Source organism: Megalobrama amblycephala, linkage group LG21 (genome assembly GCF_018812025.1).
Source record: "Megalobrama amblycephala isolate DHTTF-2021 linkage group LG21, ASM1881202v1, whole genome shotgun sequence".
In the NCBI taxonomy this organism is placed as follows: Eukaryota; Metazoa; Chordata; class Actinopteri; order Cypriniformes; family Xenocyprididae; genus Megalobrama; species Megalobrama amblycephala.
In genome coordinates this window covers 27,853,885-27,877,521 of record NC_063064.1, presented here as the reverse complement: position 1 = coordinate 27,877,521, position 23,637 = coordinate 27,853,885, and the positions used below count along the sequence as shown (strand labels likewise).

General features: G+C 36.3%; 1 protein-coding gene across 5 annotated transcripts in view; it reads left to right on the top strand.

The window, feature by feature from the left end:
* The window catches only part of erc2 (ELKS/RAB6-interacting/CAST family member 2), a 67,310-nt gene that overhangs the window by 14,839 nt on the left and 28,834 nt on the right, over positions 1-23,637 (top strand). For 3 of the 5 annotated variants that reach the window (XM_048172782.1, XM_048172780.1, XM_048172779.1), the window contains exons 3-6: positions 14,668-14,694; positions 17,504-17,941; positions 19,984-20,058; positions 23,455-23,610. In XM_048172782.1, the coding sequence (XP_048028739.1) occupies positions 14,668-14,694; positions 17,504-17,941; positions 19,984-20,058; positions 23,455-23,610 (696 nt within the window). The remainder of the gene's footprint in view (positions 1-14,667; positions 14,695-17,503; positions 17,942-19,983; positions 20,059-23,454; positions 23,611-23,637) is intronic. The other 2 variants (XM_048172783.1, XM_048172781.1) reach the window with 1 other exon arrangement.

Below are 23,637 nucleotides of genomic sequence, written 5' to 3'. Positions count from 1 at the left end.
GAAGTTCTTTTTCATTCTTCGCTTAGGGGTAAAAAGAAGTTTGAAATACGTGAGCAGCGATATACTGTTTGCGAACATCTTGACGCTGCTGAGAGCAACATTTAGATGAATATGTAAATATGTGCTGCACGCTTTCCTCTCAATAACAAAATGATCACACAACAAAATGAGAAAACAGCAGGCATTTAAAAAAAAAAAAAAAAAAAGCTTAAGAATCTGATCATATCTACGTGGATGTGGATCATTTAATCAGAATTACAACTTCATTTTCTACTATAAAGCTGCTTTCCAGTGTGTTCATGTTTTCACTCGCAGCTGAACAGAAGAAATGAACCAGAGAAGATTTCCACGTCAAAGAAGGCTGAGCCTCAGAGCCACACCTACCTATTACATAATCGCCATGAACCAATGATATTGCGAAGGTGTTTACCAACCAAAGCAAAATTTTCCTGAAAGTTTCGAAAGTTCCAGTTTCGAACTCCCAAAACTGACTCCAATTGAACTCAGCCTGTTTTCCTTCAAAATGACGTCACATCAGTTCATTCTTTGATTTTGCTTGAAGTAGCCTTCTTTATGGTCTTCCTCTGTGTCCGCACATTTGTGGTGTAATGCTGCAGTTAGGTGGAAGTTTGCTGCGGAGCTCGCCTCAGTGCAGGCTCGCCAAAAGTGTGCAACGAGGGCACAAAGGGGGCGCTCGCGAGCACCCTTGTGAACCTAAAAAGACAAACGGGACACCTTACAGGATGTCATGCACAGTGTAGCTCCAACCAGCTCCTAAACACATGCCTGGAAGTTTCTAGTAATCCTGAAGACCCTGATTAGCTGGTTCAGGTGTGTTATATTAGGGTTGGAGATAAATTCTGCTGGACAGTGGCCCTCTAGGAACTGAGTTTAACACCCCACCCAAGTGTTGTGGACTTAACAGCCTTTGTAAGTCCACAAGACTGCAAGGGCAGAAGTGTGCCATTTAGGACAGGGACCTAAGAAGAGAGGTGCTACAACAATGTAAAATATGTGAAAAAATAATGTGTTTTTGATCATTCTAACATGAAAACCTATTCTATTAGAGCCCAAAAGCAAAATCAAGACTTTGAAAAAGGGCATAAAAGAATTTGCATTTAGTTTGCATAAATATAAAATTACTGCAAGCTCACTATTGAGGAGCAGATGTGTGGTGTTGAATGCAATCATGGTTGAATGCAGCAGAAGATACTGGGACAGGGATACTGAAATACACAAATGAGATTGGATATGCAAGTTAGGCAGGCTTATGCTGTGAAAGTGTGCGTGTCTCATTTCTCCTTTCCGTGATGCTGTCCCTTCGTCTGAGTCCTCAAGGTTAAATCAGGATGGTGTCACCACAGCTCCCAGCAAACACCTGTGTGTGCGTGTGTGCGTATGTGCGTGTCTGTGCGGCACCCTGAAAATGGGAAAGGACATTAGCAGAGCTGTAGGTACTTATCCAGTGACAGTGTTACTGTGACACGGTTAGTGCCCTGTGGTAGAAAGTAACAAGATTAGACATGCGAGAGGTTTCTTATGAAGCCCTTGGAGTTTAGATTACACCACCAGACATTTGATGCATGTTATTATGTATCTGTTTGTCCATGCATTTAAATAGAAATAGTGCAAATCGCTGATAAAATGTGCATTTTAAATTCAATGTAAGTCGCTTTAGATAAAAAGCATCTATTTAAATGTAAAATGACTCATGGTGGCCTTTTTCATAGAGGTTTTTATGAACAAAATATGCAAACAAAAAGGATTAAAGAAGCACAATTTATAGAAAGAGATGAAAATGTGGGTGCAACCAAAATGGTAGTGGGATGTCCTAGATGTGCTTGGAAGGGTCCATAAAGAGGAGGTTGGTTCACATCAGCTTAACCATAAACATAAAATGTCCCTGCTGCCTGACAGATATCACTAAAATATGTGTTTATCTTACTCTTTTTGCTCAGACAGCAAAAATATATTTTTAAAAACAATAATATTTTATATTTTTATATTAAAATAATTTTTAAAATACATTTACATATATTTTAATAGGTTTTTATTTACTTTATGTTTTGGTCTTTTTTTAATATTTTCAATCTAAATATATTTTCAATCTAAATATTATTTATATTGTAAAATACATTTTTCATTAACCTAAAATGTATTTTAAGAATGAAAATGCATTTTCCTGGTCATTGAAGTACATATTGATATATATTTTGGCATTTGGTTTAAAACAAAATATATTTTCAATTTGAATAAAAATATAAGAATAAAGTCATTAAATTATGAGAAAAAAGTTGTTAAATTACGAAAACAAATTCGTTAAAGTATGAGAAAAATGTCGTTAAATTTCGAGAAAAAAGTCGAGATAAAATGTTGAGAATAAACTCATTAAATTATGAGAATAAAGTCATTAAATTATGAGAAAAAAGTCGTTAAATTATGAGAAGAAATTCGTAATTTAACGAATTTTTCTCGTAATTTAACGACTTTTTTCTCATAATTTAATGACTTTATTCTCAACATTTTATCTCAACTTTTTTCTCGAAATTTAACGAGTTTTTTCTCAAAATTTAACAGCTTTAATCTCGAGATGGTTTTATTTTTTTATTATTGCTTGGCCCTAATCCTCTTCTGTATTAACCAACACTGTTTTGTCATCATATATTTAGCATAAATTTGAAATGTATTTGTCAAAACACTTTTTTGCCCCTTGAAGTACATGGTTTAATATAATCCCACTCAGAAAGGTGCGAGTAGAACTGCAGGGGTTAAATTGGTGCCGTGACCCGGATGGAAATAAGGTTTAGAGGGTGAGCGTACAGAAACCAGCTAGTAAGAGCTGTGTGAGTAAACCTCACTTCCCTGGCCTCAAGAGGTGATTGACACTATGGGCTGTGCACCCGCCTCCCAGAGATGCCAGAGATGCTGGTTCAAATCCCACACAGAGTAGGGCCAGTTACACTTTGAGTAGTCTGGATGCTGCAATAAATTTTAAACTTGTCTAAAATCCATCCAACTTTTTTCTGATAAGCAAGATACATTAGCTGCAGCAAACAACAGCCAATGAAATTGCAAGATCTTAAGAAAGTGAGGCAATGGGAAGTGTAAGCCAAAAAACATTAAATCTATTTTTGATTCTGTGCAAATCAGTGCAAAACAATTGCAAGCCTTCCCTTAGTTGTATTTGCTGACCTTCTATCTTATAGTGTGCACTACCCATCCATGTCCTCCACCACGTCTGGACCTCAAGGACACTTGATGTACTGTGCATGTACTGAAGATACAGGCTCCACAAAGGAGACACGTCGTGCTGGGTTTATAGCAGCGGTGACCAGACTCAATTAGTATAAGGGGCACGTCATCACATGCTGTTAGCAGTTCTCTATTTTCGCACCCCTCCTCGTGGCCACATGTTCCTGCTGTGAGTCTGGAGGTGGGCAGGTGATAGGTGGGCCGCAGTGATGGTGATCAGAGATCCTTCATCGCAGGGTATCACTTGGGATGTTCAGAATGGCGTATGACCTGCTATTTTTGAATATGTATTGGTATACTATGCCCAGGAGGACTTGACTTTTCCATTTCCAATGTAAAAAATACATTATTTAAACTAAATTGGATAAAAATTCAAATTATTTCAGAGATGATAGCTGAATGCATCTTGTTAAATTAAGCATGCATCAAATGAGGTCATGTGATAACAATGTAGCATGCATTTTATTTTGCATACAGCATATACTGTTTCACATGCTATTTACAAAAAAAGATTAGGTAGTAAATCTGCTGTACCATGCTGAAGAAAAAAAAAACAATTTAATCCAGCCAAAATATGTTCACTACAGTATTTGTACCATATAAGTTATGTCAGAAATACTAAAAGTAGTATTCTAATATACTATTGTGAATTCAGCTTCAGAGATCTTAAACCAGAACTTAAACCAGCTTAGTCCAGATAAGATCAGCAAATCTTAGACTACATCCTAGATTTAATATGAAGCAGTGTAGTATTTAAAACATAGCCCTTGATTCAGTGCATTCAAAGTTGTGTAGACTACATATACACTACCCTTTAAAAGTTTGGGGTCGGTAAGATTTTTTAAAAGAAGTCTTATTTGATCAAAAATACAGTAAAAACAGTAATATTGTGAAATATTATAATTAAAATATACAAGTTAGAATAACTATTTTCTGTTTTATATATATTTTAAAATGTCATACATTCCAGTGATGGCAAAGCTGAATTTTCTCCAATATCACATGATCCTTCAGAAATCATTCTAATATGGCTTAAGAAACATTTCATAATATTATCAGTGTTGAAAACAGTTGTCCTGCTTAATATTTATAGTATGTGGAAACTGTGATGATTTTTTTCAGGATTCTTTAATGAAAAGAAAATATTTGTTTTTAAATGGATATATTTGTAATGTTATAAATCTCTTTAATTCATTCATTTAAAGGTGCCATCAAATGTTTTTTTACAAGATGTAATATAAGTCTAAGGTGTCCCCTGAATGTCTTTCTGAAGTTGCAGCTCGAAATACCCCATAGATTTTTTTTAATTAATTTTTTTAACTGCCTATTTTGAGGCAAAATTAGAAATGCGCCGATTCAGGCTGCGGCCCCTTTAAATCGCGCGCTCTCCGCCCCCTCCCGAGCTCTCGACTCTATCATTGCATAAACAAAGTTCACACAGCTAATATAACCCTCAAAATGGATCTTTACAAAGTGTTCGTCATGCAGCATGTCTAAACGCGTAAGTACAGTATTTTTTTGGATGTTTACATTTGATTCTGAATGAGTTTGAGGCTGTGCTCCGTGGCTAATGGCTAATGCTACACTGTTGGAGAGATTTATAAAGAATGAAGTTGTGTTTATGAATTATACAGACTGCAAGTGTTTAATAATGAAAATAGTGACGGCTCTCTTGTCTCTGTGAATACAGTAAGAAACGATGGTAACTTTAACCACATTTAACAGTACATTAGCAACATGCTAACGAAACATTTAGAAAGACAATTTACAAATATCACTAAAAATATCATGATATCATGGATCATGTCAGTTATTATTGCTCCATCTGCCATTTTTCACTATTGTTCTTGCTTGCTTACCTAGTCTGATGATTCAGCTGTGCACAGATCTAGACGTTAATCCTGGCTGCCCTTGTGTAATGCTTTGAACATGGGATGGCATAGGCTATGCAAATATTGGGGTCGTACATATTAATGATCCCGACTGTTATGTAACAGTCAGTGTTATGTTGAGATTCGCCTGTTCTTCGGAGGTCTTTTAAAGGTGCCCAAGAATGCTTTTTCACAAGATGTAATATAAGTCTAAGGTGTCCCCTGAATGTGTCTGTGAAGTTTAAGCTCAAAATACCCCATAGATTTTTTTAAATTAATTTTTTTAACTGCCTATTTTGGGGCATCATTAACTATACACTGATTTTTTCAGTCGCCGCCCCTTTAAATCGCGTGCCCCCTGGCTCACGAGCTCTCGACTATATTACAGTGCATTTACAAAGTTCACACAGCTAATATAACCCTCAAATGGATCTTTACAAGATGTTCGTCATGCATGCTGTGTGCATACATCGAATCATGTGAGTAAAGTATTTATTTTGATGTTCACATTTGATTCTCTATGAGTTTGAGGCTGTTAGCTAAAGCTAACATTACACACTGTTGGAGAGATTTATAAAGAATGAAGTTGTGTTTATGAATACAGACGGCAAGTGTTTAATAATGAAAATAGCGACAGCTCTTGTCTCCGTGAATACAGTAAGAAACGATGGTAACTTTAACCACATTTAACAGTACATTAGCAACATGCTAATGAAACATTTAGAAAGACAATTCACAAATATAACTAAAAATATCATGTTATCATGGATCATGTCAGTTATTATTGCTCCATCTGCCATTTTTCGCTGTTGTTCTTGCTTGCTTACCTTGTCTGTGCACAGATCCAGACGTTAATACTGCCTTTCCTTGTCTAATGCTTGAACATGGGCTGGCATATATGCAAATATTGGGGCGTACACCCCGACTGTTACGTAACAGTCGGTGTTATGTTGAGATCCGCGTGTTTTCCAGAAGTCTTTTAAACAAATGAGATTTACATAAGAAAGAGGAAGCAATGGGGTTTGAAACTCAATGTATGTCTTTTCCATGTACTGAACTCTTGTTATTCAACTATGCCAAGATAAATTCAATTTTTCATTCGAGGGCACCTTTAAACAAATGAGATTTATATAAGAAGGAGGAAACAATGGTGTTTGAGACTCACTGTATGTCACTTCCATGTACTGAACTCTTGTTATTCAACTATGCCGAGGTAAATTCAATTTTCAATTCGATGGCACATTTAATGCATCTTTCCTGAATTAAAATTTTTTTATTTAATTTTAATAGTAAAATGCTAAGAAAGTGTTAGAGCAGGAAATGTTATCACACATCACATGACGCTTGATGCTTTTTAAAGAGTCTATTCCCTTTAGGAATAAATTGTGCTTCGCATGAATAAAATACATCCGAAAAGGGTTGTAATAATGTTGCCTGTGACCTTCCTGTTAAGTCTGGTAAATCCTTTTGGTCAGTGGGTTGAGAAAAAGTGATATTGATCTAAATAGACTGTGCAACCTCTTGATCTTAGTCTAGTTCTTTTAAAACGATCCTCTCCCCCCGGATTGATGGTTTCCCTTAATGTTAATGGTTGGGCTTTGATGAATGATGATCGGGGTGCATCTGTTGGGTGGGTTGTGCTTGGTGCTAATGGCTCTTTTGTAGCTGAAGACTCAGAGATTGAGGTGAACGGATGAGTGAGAATGTCCTCGGGCGCTGTGGGCTAGTTTAGCTCAAGTGTGGTTGGTTGTTTTTGAGCTCTTTTTCACTTTGCCTCCCTCACTCTCTCTCTCTCTCTCTCTCTCTCTCTCTCTCTGTCGCCTCCTCCGTTTCTCTGACTCCTTTTTTCTGCTCTCTCAATTGCTCAGCCCCTCGGGTGCCTGAAAGAAAGCCAATACAAAAAGGATTAGTGGGGGCTGACTTGTTTTTGATTTGTACAGTAACAAGATTTGATGGTCTGTGTTTAAACGTGATGGTATCGAGGAGAATAATGATCCACACAGCATGTTTCAGCATGACTGAGAAAGCTAATGGAAAGACCAGATTTTGATTGTGCATTTAATACTTAAAATTAATAAGCTGTTTTGACTTTTCAGTCACCGCTTTTCTGTTGCCACTAGCATCACAAACAATGACTTAAATAATTATGTTTTTCCTTCACTGTGCCACTAGAGTACCATGGTAAGGGGTGAAATTTCTGGCTGGCATTATGCTATCTTGTTCAATCTAGTCTGTTCTGTAGTTAATAGAATCTAATCTGACATTTTGTGCTATTATAAATCATCTAGGGCATAATCTAATGCCATACAATCAGAATATTAGCATTTAAATGAGCATGCTCATTTCATCCAGTGCTAGCGTGGGCATGTGCTGTAATTGAGACATGACTGTTTGCAGAGCCCGTTTGGCATCTGATCCAGAGGTCTGTGGAAGCTTGCGGGTCTCTATGCCAGCTTAACATGCAATAGCTTTCCAAACTCAACCATCCAGACGACGTATTAAGCTAAATCAGACCAAAGTGGCTCAGACCGTCACACTACTTGATCTTGTGAGGGAGTCTCTGACAAAACATGTGATTTTTAAAATATATTTCTCTGGAAAGGATCAAGAACCTGATGTCACTTAGATGTGTTTTCATTTTATTTTCATGATTTCATGATATTATATAACCTTATTTTTAATTTTTTTAAAGAAATTCATACTTTTATTTAACAAGGATGCATTAAATTGATCAAATGTGATAATAAAGACATATATTATTACAAAATATTTGAAATAAATGCTGTTCTTTTGAATCTTCTATTCTTTAAAGAATCCCGAAAAAATGCATGTTGCTGCACAACTGTTTTCAACATTGATGCTAATCAGAAATGTTTCTTGAGCAGCAAATCAGCATTTTAGAATGATTTCTGAAGGATCATGTGACACTGAAGTAGGGATGTCAGACTTCGGAATATGTGACGATACCAGCATTTCCCCCTAGCATTTTGACCTCTGTTGAACGGATTCTTAAACAGCTCTGATTGGCCACTGTGTTCACACGTTCAACAGATATGTTTGTGATTGGCTACAATGATCAACGCTTTTATTGGATATATTAGGGATTATTAGCCTGCTTTCAAACGCTCCCATGTGTATCTGTGTAAGCTCTCGGTGAAGAGCGTCAAAGATGTCTATTTACAACATGTTTTTGAAGCGTTGATCATTGTAGCCAATCACAGACATATCTGTTCAGTGCGTGAACACAATGGCCAATCAGAAGTGTTTAAGAATCCGTTCAACAGAGGTCAAAATGCTAGGGGGAAATGCTGGTATCATCAGATTTTTAAAATTTCAGTACTGATTTGGTACTGAAGTTGGTACTTTTGACAACCCTACACTAAAGACTGGAGTAATGATGCTGAAAATTCAGATTTTCATTACAGGAATAAATTACATTTCAAACTATAATAAAATAAAACACAGTCATTTTAAATTGTAATAATATTTCACAATTTTACTGATCAAATAAATGCAGTCTTGGTGAGAATAAGAGATTTTTCCAAAAACATTAAAAATCGTACTTATCCCAAACAGTAATGAATGGTAGTTTATGTTTAAAATCAGAAAAATCCTACATTTTTAGTGTTTTAAGTTTAATTTTCAGATTTCAGAGTTTCGATCAATCTTGGTACAGGGTTACTTATGCAGAAAAGCGTCTCGGGTTACTTGTGTAACCCTGGTTCCCTGAATAAGGGAACGAGACACTATGTCACATGACGTCATATGACATTATGACGTAGCGTCATATGACGTAGCGTCGACAGTTCCCATGAAAGGGAATGTCTCGGGTTACTTGTGTAACCCTAGTTCCCTGAAAAAGGGAACAAGACGCTACATCATAACATCATATGACGTCATATGACGTAGCGTCGACAGTTCCCATGAAAGGGAACATGAGATTTATCTTCCAGACTGCATGTACAGTAAATTAGCCTTTTCTTCAAGCATAATGGAGTGTGTTAAAGCAGAATAGAATGAATATATAGGTCAATCTCTGTCTACATTTGCAGAGGAACATCATCACAATCTTCAGTACTGCTTGTGAATGACAAATGTCGTTTGAAGGAAAGTCAGTTCACACAGTGGCCATCTTGGCAGTGCTTCTGGTGTTCCAAGTACAGCTCCTATCTACTTAGCTCTTTTACCTTCTTCCATTCATTTTTCGATGAGGGTTCCATCTTCTTGCACTGTTTCTGGCATGACTAAGCCAAAAGAAGGGAATCATGGGCAGTAACAAGTCCTCCATTTCCCGTTATCACGGCTAACAAAGTAATGATCTTCGATCGCATTCTTTCCCTGTTCCACTGAATCGCTAAAAACTAAATCCAAGGCACAGACACTGATTCTTTAATCAGTGATTTTTTTCTCATGCATTCATGGTGATTACCAGTCTAGAGCGGCGGAGGAAACTAAATAGGAATGGATGGATGGGTAAAAAGCACATTTGCAAGGGGAAATAGTGGCCAGAGGGAATTAGAAGACAGATTAGCAAAACAACACTCTGTGATAGACAAGTGAGGAATTGAAAGAGAGGAGAAATGCCGTTTTCTAGCCACTGTTTTTGTGAATAACGAGACTATAAATAAATATACGTGTGTGTGAGGTGGGTGATTGTGGGGAAGAACATTAACTACAGTTGCTCAGCACAGATTGTGGTTATTGATCTTCAGCATGTACTGCTGAGCACTGGTGCGTGTGTGTGTGTGTGTGCGCGTGTGTATGTGTGTGCATGTGTGAGTGTTTGTTGTGTCCTAGCATGCAGTGGAGATAATCTCTGAGGTGTTTAGTGGCTTCAGCTATCCACATATGAAATATTTCTTTCTCTTTTTCTTTATCATTCTCTTGTCAGTTACTATGCTTATAAACATGCACCCTCATAATGTGATTATAATGAGATTTAGGCAATATTGCAATTAAACTTTACCTCATGTAAACACAATACTTTTGTCAAATTGATGCGATTAAGCTCATAAAAATGTAAAACGTGGCATATGCCCGCAATAAGCAGGTATTTAAACACTTTAATCACATCTATTCAACACGTTTTAAGAGTTTGTGTTGACAATGTTGTGCAACATGAATATAGTGCAATATCGGGATGATCAAAAAGATTGAAATGGAGACATTTTAGGCATGTCACCAGAAAAATGACTGAGGCCGGGTACCAAAGACCCGCTTGGCCAGTAACATTTGTGCTGTGCGTTGGGGTATATGAATAAAGGCAGTAAAATTATCCACAATTCTTAGAAAATAATCAGAATAATGAAAAGTGCATGTAAACAAGAGAGAAGATGTTTGCTCTTGACATGTAAACGTCTTATTGCGATTAAGTCCTTACTCTGATCATTGGAATAAATATGTTTAAATATTACATTATAATATTATTATTATTTTTCTTGTTCTCTAGTCTAAACATTCCCACAGACCCCAGTTTGAAAACCCCTGATCTAGATAATTTACATTAAGTTTTAGAATGAAATGGATCATTTTAATTACTTTATGCACAATACTGGTCTTATTCGTGCATTTTAACCTTCAAAAATGTTTTTAATTGTCACAATATAGATGCGATAACCATGAACGTATTAACATATGAACACCCACATCTACATATCAGTATTCAGCAACTTGTTTAATGACATATCTCAGATAATTTACTTATGAAAAGTTGGAAAATAGTCATGTAAAACGTAAGACATCTTGATTAATATAAGTGGAGTTTTGGGGAAAAAATGAAATGGTATAAAATTGATCACTTTAATTTTATTTTTTATGTTCCGGTTGTTGTTTGGGCTTTCTGTGTAATCATTCAGTTAGAGGTTGACAGCCAGAGGGAAATATTTCCACATTTGGACTGAGCTGACGGATGTTGTGCAGAAAGATGAAGCGTCTGTCACGGGGGTGGACGTGTGCGCGTGTGTGTGTGTGTGTGTGGCCCTGGTAAACCCTACGTTATGAGGACAAAATGTCCCCACAAAGATGGCAATATCCGAAATCCTCGTGCAGACATTTTTTGGTCCCCATGAGATTATAAATCACACTAAGTGATGTTTTTTTGAAAATGTAAAAATCCAGAAAGTTTTCTGTGAATAGTAGGTTTAAGAGATAGAATATACAGTTTACAGTTACATAAATCTTCTTATGTAAATTGCCGAATTCATCCAATATAATGGTTTTCTAAATAACTTAAGACAGAAATGTGCTCTGCTTGTGTTTTTATGAATGAGGCCCATTGTATTCGATTCAGAATATGAAAGAAAGACTTAGCCAATCTCATCCAATTATTGTACTTTTAGAGACTCGTTTCTTTAGATGTTATTTCTCTTTATATTTCTTGTTTGTTACTAACCCTAGTGCTACTAAAACGTTCTAAGGCAATAAAGTGGTACTTTGATATATTTTTATTTATAATATTTTATTTACACTGCTGTTCAAAAGTTTGGGGCTGGTAAGATTTTTTAATGTTTTTGAAAATTTATTTGGTCAGAAATAATAAAAATAAAAATATATAATAAAAAACAATCATACAGTGAAATATTAGTAGAATTTAAAATAATTGTTTTCTTAATTTAATATATTTTAAAATGTAATTTATTCCTGTGATCAAAGCTGAATTTTTAGCATCATTACTCCAGTCTTCAGTGTCACATGATCCTTCAGAATCATTCTAATATGCTGATTTGCTGCTCAAGAAACATTTATTGTTATTATCAATGTTGAAAACAGTTGATGAATAGAAGGTTCAAAAGAACATTTTTTTTTTTTTTTGTAGTAATGTAAACAATTTTAGTCACTTTTGATCAAATGAATCCATCAAGAAATATTCAAAAGTTTGGATTTAGATTTATCGGCCAAAATATCGGTTATCGGCTTTCAAATATAAAGAATTATCGGTTATCGGTATCAGCCAAAATGTTCATATCGGTGCATCCCTAATTCATTTCTTTAAGAAAACACTTCTGAAAGGTAGTGCATTTTATATATTACTCATACTTGAAAGAATACCATGGTACTCTCATGACCAAAAAAAAATAAAAAAAAATAAATGCATTTTCCTCTATTAAATGTTTTAAACACCGAACATAGAGGTACAGTACACAAAGGAATTGTCCACAGAATGACAAATTGACTGAAAAATTGTTTCTCTCTTGGATGTATGATGCTGAAACATTTGTGATAATAATGGGGGGTAATGAGTAACGAGAGCGAGAGGAAGTGATGCGGGCTGCCTCGGAATGCTTTGGAATATTCCTGTTGGCTGCCAGCTCTCCTCCGCGTGATGCCTCCTCTCCCTTTATCACTCGCTGCCGTATGGGATACATATTCATGCCTGCCTATGCTTCAGTGCATCTGAGAGCTGCTCACACACACACACACAACATGAAAGTTGAACACTTCTGAATGACTCAGCTACCTCTACTCAAACCTCAGGCTCTTAAAGGGACAGTTCGCCCAAATATGAAATTTCTGTTACTTTTCCAAAGGCGCATGAGGGTTAGTAAATGATCACAGAGTTTTCATTTTTTTTTGGTGAACGGTCCCTTTAAATGCATGTGACAGACAACCCCATATATCTTCTATATGGCCGTAAGGAATGGAGTTGATTCTGGCCGGCATTTTGCAACCCAGGGGATTGTGGTTCCTCGCAAACTGTTGTAATTATGCAAATGGCATAATTGGACCGTTTCCTCGAATTCTTTGCCAGCCAAGACAGATTATTGATCGGAGACGGAAAGAGGAGGAGAATAGGATAAGGAATTGGGATGGAGACGGGTAGACAGAAGGGTCCTGTGTCCTCAATAAATGTCCTGACGGATGTCCTGAAGGAAACACAATCTATGCTGGGAAGAGTGAAAATAGAGCTGTAGAAATAGAGAGTTTATTCAGTCAACAAATTTAATTAGCCCGATTCTCATCTCCTCTGTTTTTGTGTCATACATATCTAAGCTGTTTCGTTAGCATTAATCTGTGATAAATGAGTGCACTTGTTTGATTTTGTGTGCGTTTGCAGTCGTGCGTGAACGTATGTCTGTTTAAGGAGTCTGAATTAATTTGCTAATGTGCCTGCGGTAAACAGAAGATTCCCTACAGCTGCATTCGATTCTTTAAGAGGTAATGGGCGCAGACGGAGAGTCAAAAAGGCCAATTAGTCATTTATAAAACAGAATATTGGTAGTTACATTATAAGGATGAGTAATTCTCACAAAACCTGTCAAGAACATGTCATATTTCATCCTTAAATCAAAATAAAGGAATAAGAAATTATATTTTGCGTAAATGCAATCGGATTACTTTTGAGATAATTGAGATTATTATTATTTTCATGACAATAAAGCACTTCGTTGATTGCTTCACATGTTTATTAGAATAAAAATCATTGTATTACAGTAATTAAATACTTTGAGAAATTAAAAATTATGCTTTTGGAAATTTTGGAGCAAAATGTGCTTAATTTTCATACAAAATGTCTCAGTGCAAACAATCTTAATGCAAATATAATAGTATAATATATTTTCTCATTTTCCCTTTGATATATATATAAATAAATAAATATATACATATATATTATATATAGTTTTAAGAAACAAAATGCAATATATATATATATATATATATACACATACATATAGTACATATATATATATATATATATATATATATATATATACATACACATACATATCTATACATATGTGTGTATGTATGCATGTATATATATATATATATATATATATATACACACACACATTACATATATACATATATATATATATACATTTCACACACACACTCTCTCTCTCTCTCTCTCTCTCTCTCTCACACACACAACACACACACACACACACACTGTATATACTGTATATTTATATATATATATAAATTCTCTTTTTTTTAAGTTGAAATGTGATGTATTATTTTGCATTGTTATTATACATTATCAGTGCTTTAGTTTGCATGAGTCCTCGATGTGTTTCTAGTCTGTGTGTTTGTCTCTGTATGAGGAGAATGTATAATGGCAGAAGTGTACCAGCCCAAAACGGCGTTTCTTACATAAGACTGAGTGCCCGTTGATCTGGAACTAAGACAGGCTGGCACAAGCCAGCTCACAGTTCGCTCGTGCGTCTCAGAAACAGCACTTCCCTTCCCTCTGCTGGTCAAAGGCAGGCATTACAATGCCATGACACAAATAAATAAATCACAGGGCATTAATCTCATTTAATATCTGACCTCTTTCCAGAATGACCATTCACATTAACTTTATGACTTCCTATATGGTCTTTAATTGTATTTTCCATTCTGTTATGTTTTTTTTTTTCCATTAACAATGTGTTAGTATACAGTGTCCTGAATGTAAAATGCCTCATTATTCTTTGTAATTGAATCCTTTGAATAATGTTATCAGTTTGTTTTTTTCTTGTATCATTGCTTAGTCCATCTCCTTCTGCACTCACTCTGCTGTGTTTCATTTTTTTCTGTTTTGTTGCACTCCACAATCATGCAGCACCTGATGGACGCCAGGAGGACAAAGGTTTGTTGTCATGTTCGCCACCGCTATCGTGCGCAGAACATGGTACCTGATCACGTCCTTGATCTTTAAACGAAACCAGACTGTACCCTGAACCTGATCCCTGGATTCAGATCTCACACGTTTCTTTGAGGGTTGTTCTTACTAGGGATGCACAATAATCGTGACAATATCAGTATAAAGCAATATTAGGAATTTTAAATATTGCATTGGTCTGATTAGGCCGGTATTGGAAGCTATGAAAGCTTGTTTCGGCCACAGAATAAAAAAAGGTAGTTGCAATTCTGACTTTTCTTTATCTTGCAATTGCGAGTTTACACCTCACAATTCTGACTCTTACATATAAACCCACAAAACAAAGTCAGAATTGTGAGATAAAAAGTTGCAATTACCTTTTTTATTGTTTTTATTTGAAGGCAGAAACAAGCTTTCATAAGAAGCATTTTATTTTATTTTATTTTATTTTATTTTATTTTATTTTATTTTATTTTATTTTATTTTATTTTATTTTATTTTATTTTATTTTATTTTATTTTATTTTATTTTATTTTATTTTATTTTATTTTATTTTATTTATTTTATTTTATTTTATTTTATTTTATTTTATTTTATTTTATTTTATTGCCAGATTTCAATTACCATATTCTATGGTATGTTTTTGATGTCACATGATAAAATCATATACATGTATTTAAGAGTGACTGAATTTGGAAAATTAAACAAAAAATCAGATGAAACGTTATGGATTACATTGTCAAGCATACTTTTTATCGTTCAGCATAACAACAGCAAATTTTGATATCGGTGCATCCCTACTAGCTGCTGATCTGAGACCACAATTGCCAATTTAATTATTATCTTTAAATGGATCAGATCTTTATATAAGGACAACCTCAAAAAGGAACATTTTCCCTTATCTGCTCCTCCATGTTCCTCCAAGATAAGCTAAGACGGGGTACTCGGGCCTTAAAATCCTTTCCTAAAATCCTGACTAAAAGCATGCCCGTGATACTCGATTGAACCGGTTCTTCTGTCAGAATTGTGTGTTCTGTTTGTGATAGCGCAAGGGTGTGTGTTGATCTAAATTTCCAGAGACGATTGTGGGTTATCTGATCCAGTTCTGGGCCCATATACTCTCTCATTCTGCCCAAGGCACCACATGTGCCACATAGACTAGAAAACCCCATTATCTTGTGACTATTTCTAGCACAGTTTTTTGTCATTAACCTTATTTAACGAGTTATTAGTTAGTGTTTTCTCAGGAGAAACCTTATCTTTTCCTGTTTCCTCTCCTAGAATAGACCTCACTGTGGTTTTCCCGCTATATCATTCATTTGGATTCCTTTACTAAGATACTATATATCCAGATATTGCTAATTTTGGCAGTCTGTCTTTCATTATCAAGCCATTATGAATGCAAAAATTAACCAGATAAGTTGTAATCTGTACAAAACCAGTACAGACGCAGCAATGCTATAGGCAATCAGTTCTAGCCCCACCCAAAGTGAAATCTCATTGGTCCAAAGGTCATATTTTAGTATTATTTATATACTATTGTAGTATTCATTCATATTTTTAATTAGCTTTTAGTTTTTATATTAGTTTTAGTATTTTTTGCATGTGATTTTGTCGTTTATTAGTTTTTTTTAAATATATCTAAATAACTTTAATTAATTTTTATTTCAGTTTTAGTTTTAATACTTTTAGTACTTCATCGTAAACATATTTATTTCACTTGTTTTATTTGTTCATTTTAAGTTTGAATTTTTCATCTAACATTTATATTTCATATCAGCTTAATTTGAATTATAGAAAATAATTTTTAATAGTTTTAGTTTTAGCTTTAGTTAAGAATAACAACCCTGGTTCAAAGTCCTTACTTCTTTCTTCCATCATCAAATACATTCTGATTGGCTGTTTGATGCTGAAAACGTGTTGCGTCGCACCTGGTTAAAGGCCTGTTCCCACCAAGGACAATAACTTTAATGATAACGGTAAAGATTTAGTATACATATTTAAAATATTTAATTAAAAATCATTCTAAACTGAGAAGAATAGCAGTCTACGCCATAACTATAACGATAATGACAAAGATAATGATATCATTGGAATCACATTTTTTTTTTTCAGCTGATGAACAATAAAATTGACAGCCAATCAGAATCCATCCTGCTTTAAAGAGCTTGAGCATTTAAAGCAACAGATCACATAACTGCAGTGCACATTTATAATAAATTAAATCATTTTGTGCGTTGGTGTGGACGCCAATATAGTTATCGTTCTTGATGTGAACGGGCCTTAAAGGGATAGTTCACCCAAAAATGAAAATTCTGTCATCATTTACTCACTTTCATGTTGTTCCAAACCTGTATAAATTTCTTTGTTCTACTGAACCCAAAAGAAGATATTATGAAGAAAGTTTGTAACCAGGCCACTTTGGGGCGCCATTGACTTCCATAGTAGGAAAAAAAAAATCAATGGTGCCCCAGAACTGTTCAGTTTCCCACATTCTTCAAAATATCTTCCTTTGTGTTCAACAGAACAAAGAAATTCATTCAATTTTGGAACAACCTGAGGGTGAGTAAATTATGACAAAATTTTCATTTTTGGGTGAAGTATCCCTTTAAGACACAGTGTGACATGTTTATACACCACAGTGGGGTCTATATAACGTTTTTCTCAAATCTGACCTTATGTTTTCATTCTCAAAACATGTTCTGAATGGGTCTGGTTGAGCATACCCTCTGATTATTGTCTAACTGAAGATCCCAAAGCCTGTCAAGTTCATCTCTGCTTTTCCTTCCTTCTTCAGCACCTCCAGTTGACCATTCAGGCCCTGCAGGACGAGCTGAGGACTCAACGCGACCTCAACCATCTTCTCCAGCAGGAGAGCGGGTCACGGGCCGGTGGGGGCGAGCACTTCACCACCATCGAGCTGACCGAAGAGAACTTCCGTCGGCTCCAAGCCGAACACGACCGTCAGGCCAAAGAGCTCTTCCTCCTGAGGAAGACGCTGGAGGAGATGGAGCTGAGGATCGAGACGCAGAAACAGACGCTGGGAGCCAGAGACGAGTCCATAAAGAAGCTTTTGGAGATGTTGCAGAGTAAAGGGCTTCCCCCAGCCTCAGGAAGGGCATCAGATGAGGAGGAGCAAGAGCGAGCCAGGCGTATTGCGGAAGCCGAAGCTCAGCTGGGCCACCTAGAGGTGATATTAGACCAGAAAGAGAAGGAAAACATCCATCTGAGAGAGGTATCAGGTTCTACTCAAACTTTTTGGGTTGAAAGTGGATTTTGAACCATGCATGTCACTCAGGGTGTGTTCACACTTTGCAGGTTTGGTTTGATTAAAACAAACGATTGCTCTGTTTGTGCGTTTTTTTTGAAGAAATATGAATGCTGCCGTCAAAACTTCGGTGCTTCCAAATGAACTCTGGTGTGGTTTGACTGAAATATGAATGCAACTTGCACCAAAGACATGTAAATGAACCAAAAACATGACATGCAACCTTAAAAAGGACAGTTTTTCCTCGGCATAGGAGCTACTTTACCCATTACAGTTCAGTACAGTCTCCTTGCAGCAGGATCTTCGTTTGTGTGTAACAGAGGAATTCCTGGCACTGTTTTGACTCTTTTACACATTTTATAAGCTCTTCACAAGTTCTCAGCTGTTAAAAAAAGTCATAAAAGCCATCTTTTTGTTTTGTATCTTCAGGTTCGGTCTTAAAAATGACAGTGTGAATGCTAAGTGAACCAGGATTAAATATACCATTTTCTTTTTTGGAACTACAAGTGTGAACACACCCTAAAGTTGGTAAACTTAAAGGTTAACAATACCAAGACTGGTCCTTCTTCTTTCCTCTAAAATCAAATACATTCTTATTGGCTGTGAATTTTCACTTTTTAGCTTTCAAAAAGGACAGAAAACTTGTTGTGCCGCACCTGGATAAGACACAGTGTAATATGTATATACTGTATACATCAATGTGGGTTCTATGATTTTTGCTCTGTTTGCATCACCAAAAAGAACTGCAAAAAGAATTGTTTTCAAACATGAGCATGTAACAATACATGAGACAGAGATATACAATAATTCAGAGACAGTCTTCATGGAACAATCTGAGGTTAAGTGGTTTGCCATTGTAATCGTCAGAGAGATAGTCAGATACAACTAAGATAATAACAGCATATGGTCTCTGAGTCATCTGGACCCAAGAGAAAGACATGAGGAGATCCATGCCAGCACTGTTGCAACCACATAGATAGTGCACATTATTCACTATGAGAGAATTCATAGTTTTCACATGATATCACACCTTTATAGAAGCGTCCACCTGGAGGGCAAAAAAAGGCTTTCCTCCATTGCCCTCCAGTAATTTTTACCAAATACTAATATAGTAAGACATTGATGTTAAACAACCAATTTTAGTATACACCTTATTGATAATGCATACTATGTACAAACAAGCAGATGAACCCAGAATGTAATACAATGCACAGTTTCTTGTTGGCCTAGAAAACCATTATAACCATTTAGCACATTGCTGTCATATTCTGTGCTCATCTGCTTGCCAGTATACACAGTATGCATCATTGATAAGGTGTATACTGAATCTGATTCTTTAACATCACTGTTTTAGTACATTAAGGTGGATTAAGTGTCTTTCACATATCTCAATTTTCATATTTTCACATATTTCAATATCCTGCTGTTTTTAGTGATTGAAATACTGCAGCAGGTGCTGTTTATGGATCACAAGTACCCAAAAACTTGCATTTTGTTCGCATATTTTTTTCTTCTTTTTTGAGATGGAAAATTGACAGGCCTTTGATGCAGGTCTATGAATGCTTTGCCCTCCAGGGGCCGGTTGCATAAACTGCTAAGACTAGCATTACAAGTTAGTCATCACATTTTTTTCTTTAAGAATGTTCAGAACTGTTTTAGGTCAGTTACATAAAAATGTAGATTGGACTAATTTGATACTAAAAAGTAAAACTGATTGCCCCTTGTATAATAATAATAATAACTGCTAGTTGGTCATACTAGTACTTTATGCAACTGGCCCCAGGTCTCCTCACCAATCATGTGACTGAAAACTATGAATAAGATGAAACTTTAAAAATTGCTCTCTGATGTTTTTGGTTGGTTCAGGGTTAGGGATAGTGTTAGGGCTAAGTAATGGATTTTAACCTCACAATATATTTATTTTTATGAAAGGTTTTAGCTCTGGTATTTCTATTTTTATGTTTTGTATTTGACATTATGTTGATCATAATGTTCATTTTTTTTCTCAGGAGCTTCATCGCAGAAACCAGCTTCACCCAGACCCTGGAAAAACTAAAGCTCTTCAGACTATCATAGAGATGAAGGTAAAGATCTGTGAATGATTTTTGTTTATATATATATATATTTCACATTATACAAACCCGATTCCAAAAAAGTTGGGACACTGTACAAATTGTGAATAAAAAAAGAATGCAATGATATTTCAATATTTTATTCAGAATACAACATAGATGACATATCAAATGTTTAAACTGAGAAAATGTATAATTTTAAGGGAAAAATAAGTTGATTTTAAATTTCATGGCATCAACACATCTCAAAAAAGTTGGGACAAGGCCATGTTTACCACTGTGTGGCATCCCCTCTTCTTTTTATAACAGTCTGCAAACGTCTGGGAACTGAGGAGACAAGTTGCTCAAGTTTAGGAACAGGAATGTTGTCCCATTCTTGTCTAATACAGGCTTCTAGTTGCTCAACTGTCTTAGGTCTTCTTTGTCGCATCTTCCTCTTTATGATGCAGCAAATGATTTCTATGGGTGAAAGATCTGGACCTCAGGCTGGCCATTTCAGTACCCGGATCCTTCTTCTACGCAGCCATGATGTTGTAATTGATGCAGTATGTGGTCTGGCATTGTCATGTTGGAAAATGCAAGGTCTTCCCTGAAAGAGATGACGTCTGGATGGGAGCATATGTTGTTCTAGAACTTGGATATACCTTTCAGCATTGATGGTGCCTTTCCAGATGTGTAAGCTGCCCATGCCACACGCACTCATGCAACCCCATACCATCAGAGATGCAGGCTTCTGAACTGAGCGCTGATAACAACTTGGGTTGTCCTTGTCCTCTTTAGTCCGGATGACATGGCGTCCCAGTTTTCCAGAAAGAACTTCAAATTTTGATTCGTCTGACCACAGAACAGTCTGGATCATGTTTAGTTATGGCTTCTTTTTTGACCTATAGAGTTTTAGCCGGCAACGGCGAATGGCACGGTGGATTGTGTTCACCGACAATGTTTTCTGGAAGTATTCCTGAGCCCATGTTGTGATTTCCATTACAGTAGCATTCCTGTATGTGATGCAGTGCCGTCTAATGGCCCGAAGATCACGGGCATCCAGTATGGTTTTCCGGCCTTGACCCTTACGCACAGAGATTGTTCCAGATTCTCTGAATCTTTGGATGATATTATGCACTGTAGATGATGATAACCTCAAACTCTTTGCAATTTTTCTCTGAGAAACTCCTTTCTGATATTGCTGCACTATTTTTCGCCGCAGCATTGGGGGAATTGGTGATCCTCTGCCCATCTTGACTTCTGAGAGACACTGCCCCTCTGAGAGGCTCTTTTTATACCCAATCATGTTGCCAATTGACCTAATTTGAAATTGGTCCTCCAGCTGTTCCTTATATGTACATTTAACTTTTCTGGCCTCTTATTGCTACCTGTCCCAACTTTTTTGGAATGTGTAGCTCTCATGAAATCCAAAATTAGCCAATATTTGGCATGACATTTCAAAATGTCTCACTTTCAACATTTGATATGTTATCTATATTCTATTGTGAATAAAATATAAGTTTATGAGATTTGTAAATTATTGCATTCCTTTTTTATTAACAATTTGTACAGTGTCCCAACTTTTTTGGAATCGGGTTTGTATGTATATATATATATATATATATATATAGTGGTGTGACTTTTATTCATCAAGGGTGCATTAAATTGATCAAAAGTGACAGTAAAGACATTTCTAATGTTACAAAAGATTTCCATTTCAAATAAATGCTGGTCTTATGAACTCTCTATTCATTAAAAAATCTTAAAATTATGTATCACAGTTTCCTGCTTAAAATATTAAGCAGCACAACTGTTTTCAACATTGATAATAATAAGAAATGAGCCGCAAATCAGCATATTAGAATGATTTCTGAAGGATCATGTGACACTGGATCTTTGTCATCACAGAAATAAATTACATTTTAAAATATATCAAAATATAAAACAGTTCTTTTAAATTGTAATAATAATAATAATATATTTCACAATATTGCTGTTTTTTATGTATTTTTGATCAAATAAATGCATCCTTGGTGAGTACAAAAGACTTGTGTACTGTCATAAGTATGAAGTTCATTATATATGGCATGTTCTGGCTGCTCAGGAAGAACAATAGACTGAACAAGCAAACAGAATATGAACAGAATAAACCAGAAAGACAAAAGAAATGTCTGATGGCAGATCCACTGCAGCATGCTGGTTAATGGCTGAATGAAACAGTAAGTGGGTTTGTGCCAGCAGAAGCATTACATACTGCTCTAAAAATAAAGCATGACCTCATGCAAGGCACGCACACACCCCTCGGGTCCTCTCTGATTGGAGCTAAATATTACCCAGAGTTCCCCACTGCATCCATGTGACATGTAAGCACTGATAATACACTCCTATTCAAAGTGTAATTTCGCTAATTCGATTTATGCATTACCCTTGAACCAAAAACTGCAAAAGCCGCTCCACCTGTACTGGTTTCCATTGCACTTTTAACCTTTAGCATCACCGGTAGTGTTCTCTCGCCCTATTGGCCGAGCAGGGATGCTGATTCTGGTGCCATGGGAACAGGTGGAGTTGTTTACACAGAGAGCACAAATGCAGGCGTGGGAGAGGATGACAGAAGAGAGAGCTATGTGATGTGTTTGCTTATGCTCTGAAGATGGATATTATCTTTCATAGAGCCACAAGGTATAGCATTACAACCTTAGTCTAGATGAACAATTAGCACTATTGCACATTTAACTATGCCTTTAAAATATTGACGATAAGCCTAGCTGTCATTTATCTAGGAAATGGACTCTCTGTGTACAGTATGTGTGAAATGGGATGTTGGTTTTCAAAGGCCCTGTGTGGAAATGGTGCCTATTGATGTCTGTGAAAACAAAATGATGAGAGAGTGAGCAAGAGAGAGAGAGAGAGAGAGAGAGAGAGAGAGCGGAAAGGAAGGGCGGGTTACCGGAGAGAGCATGCGAGAAGGAACACCAAACGTTCTCTTATGTCTGAATGGGAGATGGACCATAGCTAATGCCAAAGACGTTGTATTATTTATTTAAAAAGCCGAAGGAGCTGCAACGCTGCAACTCTTGGTCTCACAGTCCAAAGAGGCTCACGCGTGCTGCTCGCTTTCCCAGAGCGTCTCTCCGCCCGGGCTGGATGTGTGCTCAGTACTACCAAATGGTGATTACATGCTGATCCATTAGCATGAGAGAGACAGATTCTGCTTTGGCTTTGCAGCAGTACTGCAGCTACTCACTGGCGATGCTGCAAGACGTTAGAGTTTCGCATATCCCTGTCTTCCTCTTGTTGTGATTCCGCCTGTCTGTTGGGAATTGGGTTTGGCATGCTTCGATCCGTTGAGTCGCACCAAAGTTGTCTTACTTGCTTAAGATGATGGAGCACAACGTCGCTAATTTTTCCACTAAATTGTTTATCCAGGACACCAAAATCGCATCCTTGGAGCGCAACATTCGGGATCTGGAGGATGAGATACAGATGTTGAAGGCGAATGGATTGCTGAACACTGAGGATCGAGAGGAGGAGATCAAACAGATGGAGGTCTACAAAAACCACTCCAAGTTCATGAAGACCAAGGTAAACAACTTCTTTCGGGAGCTTTAA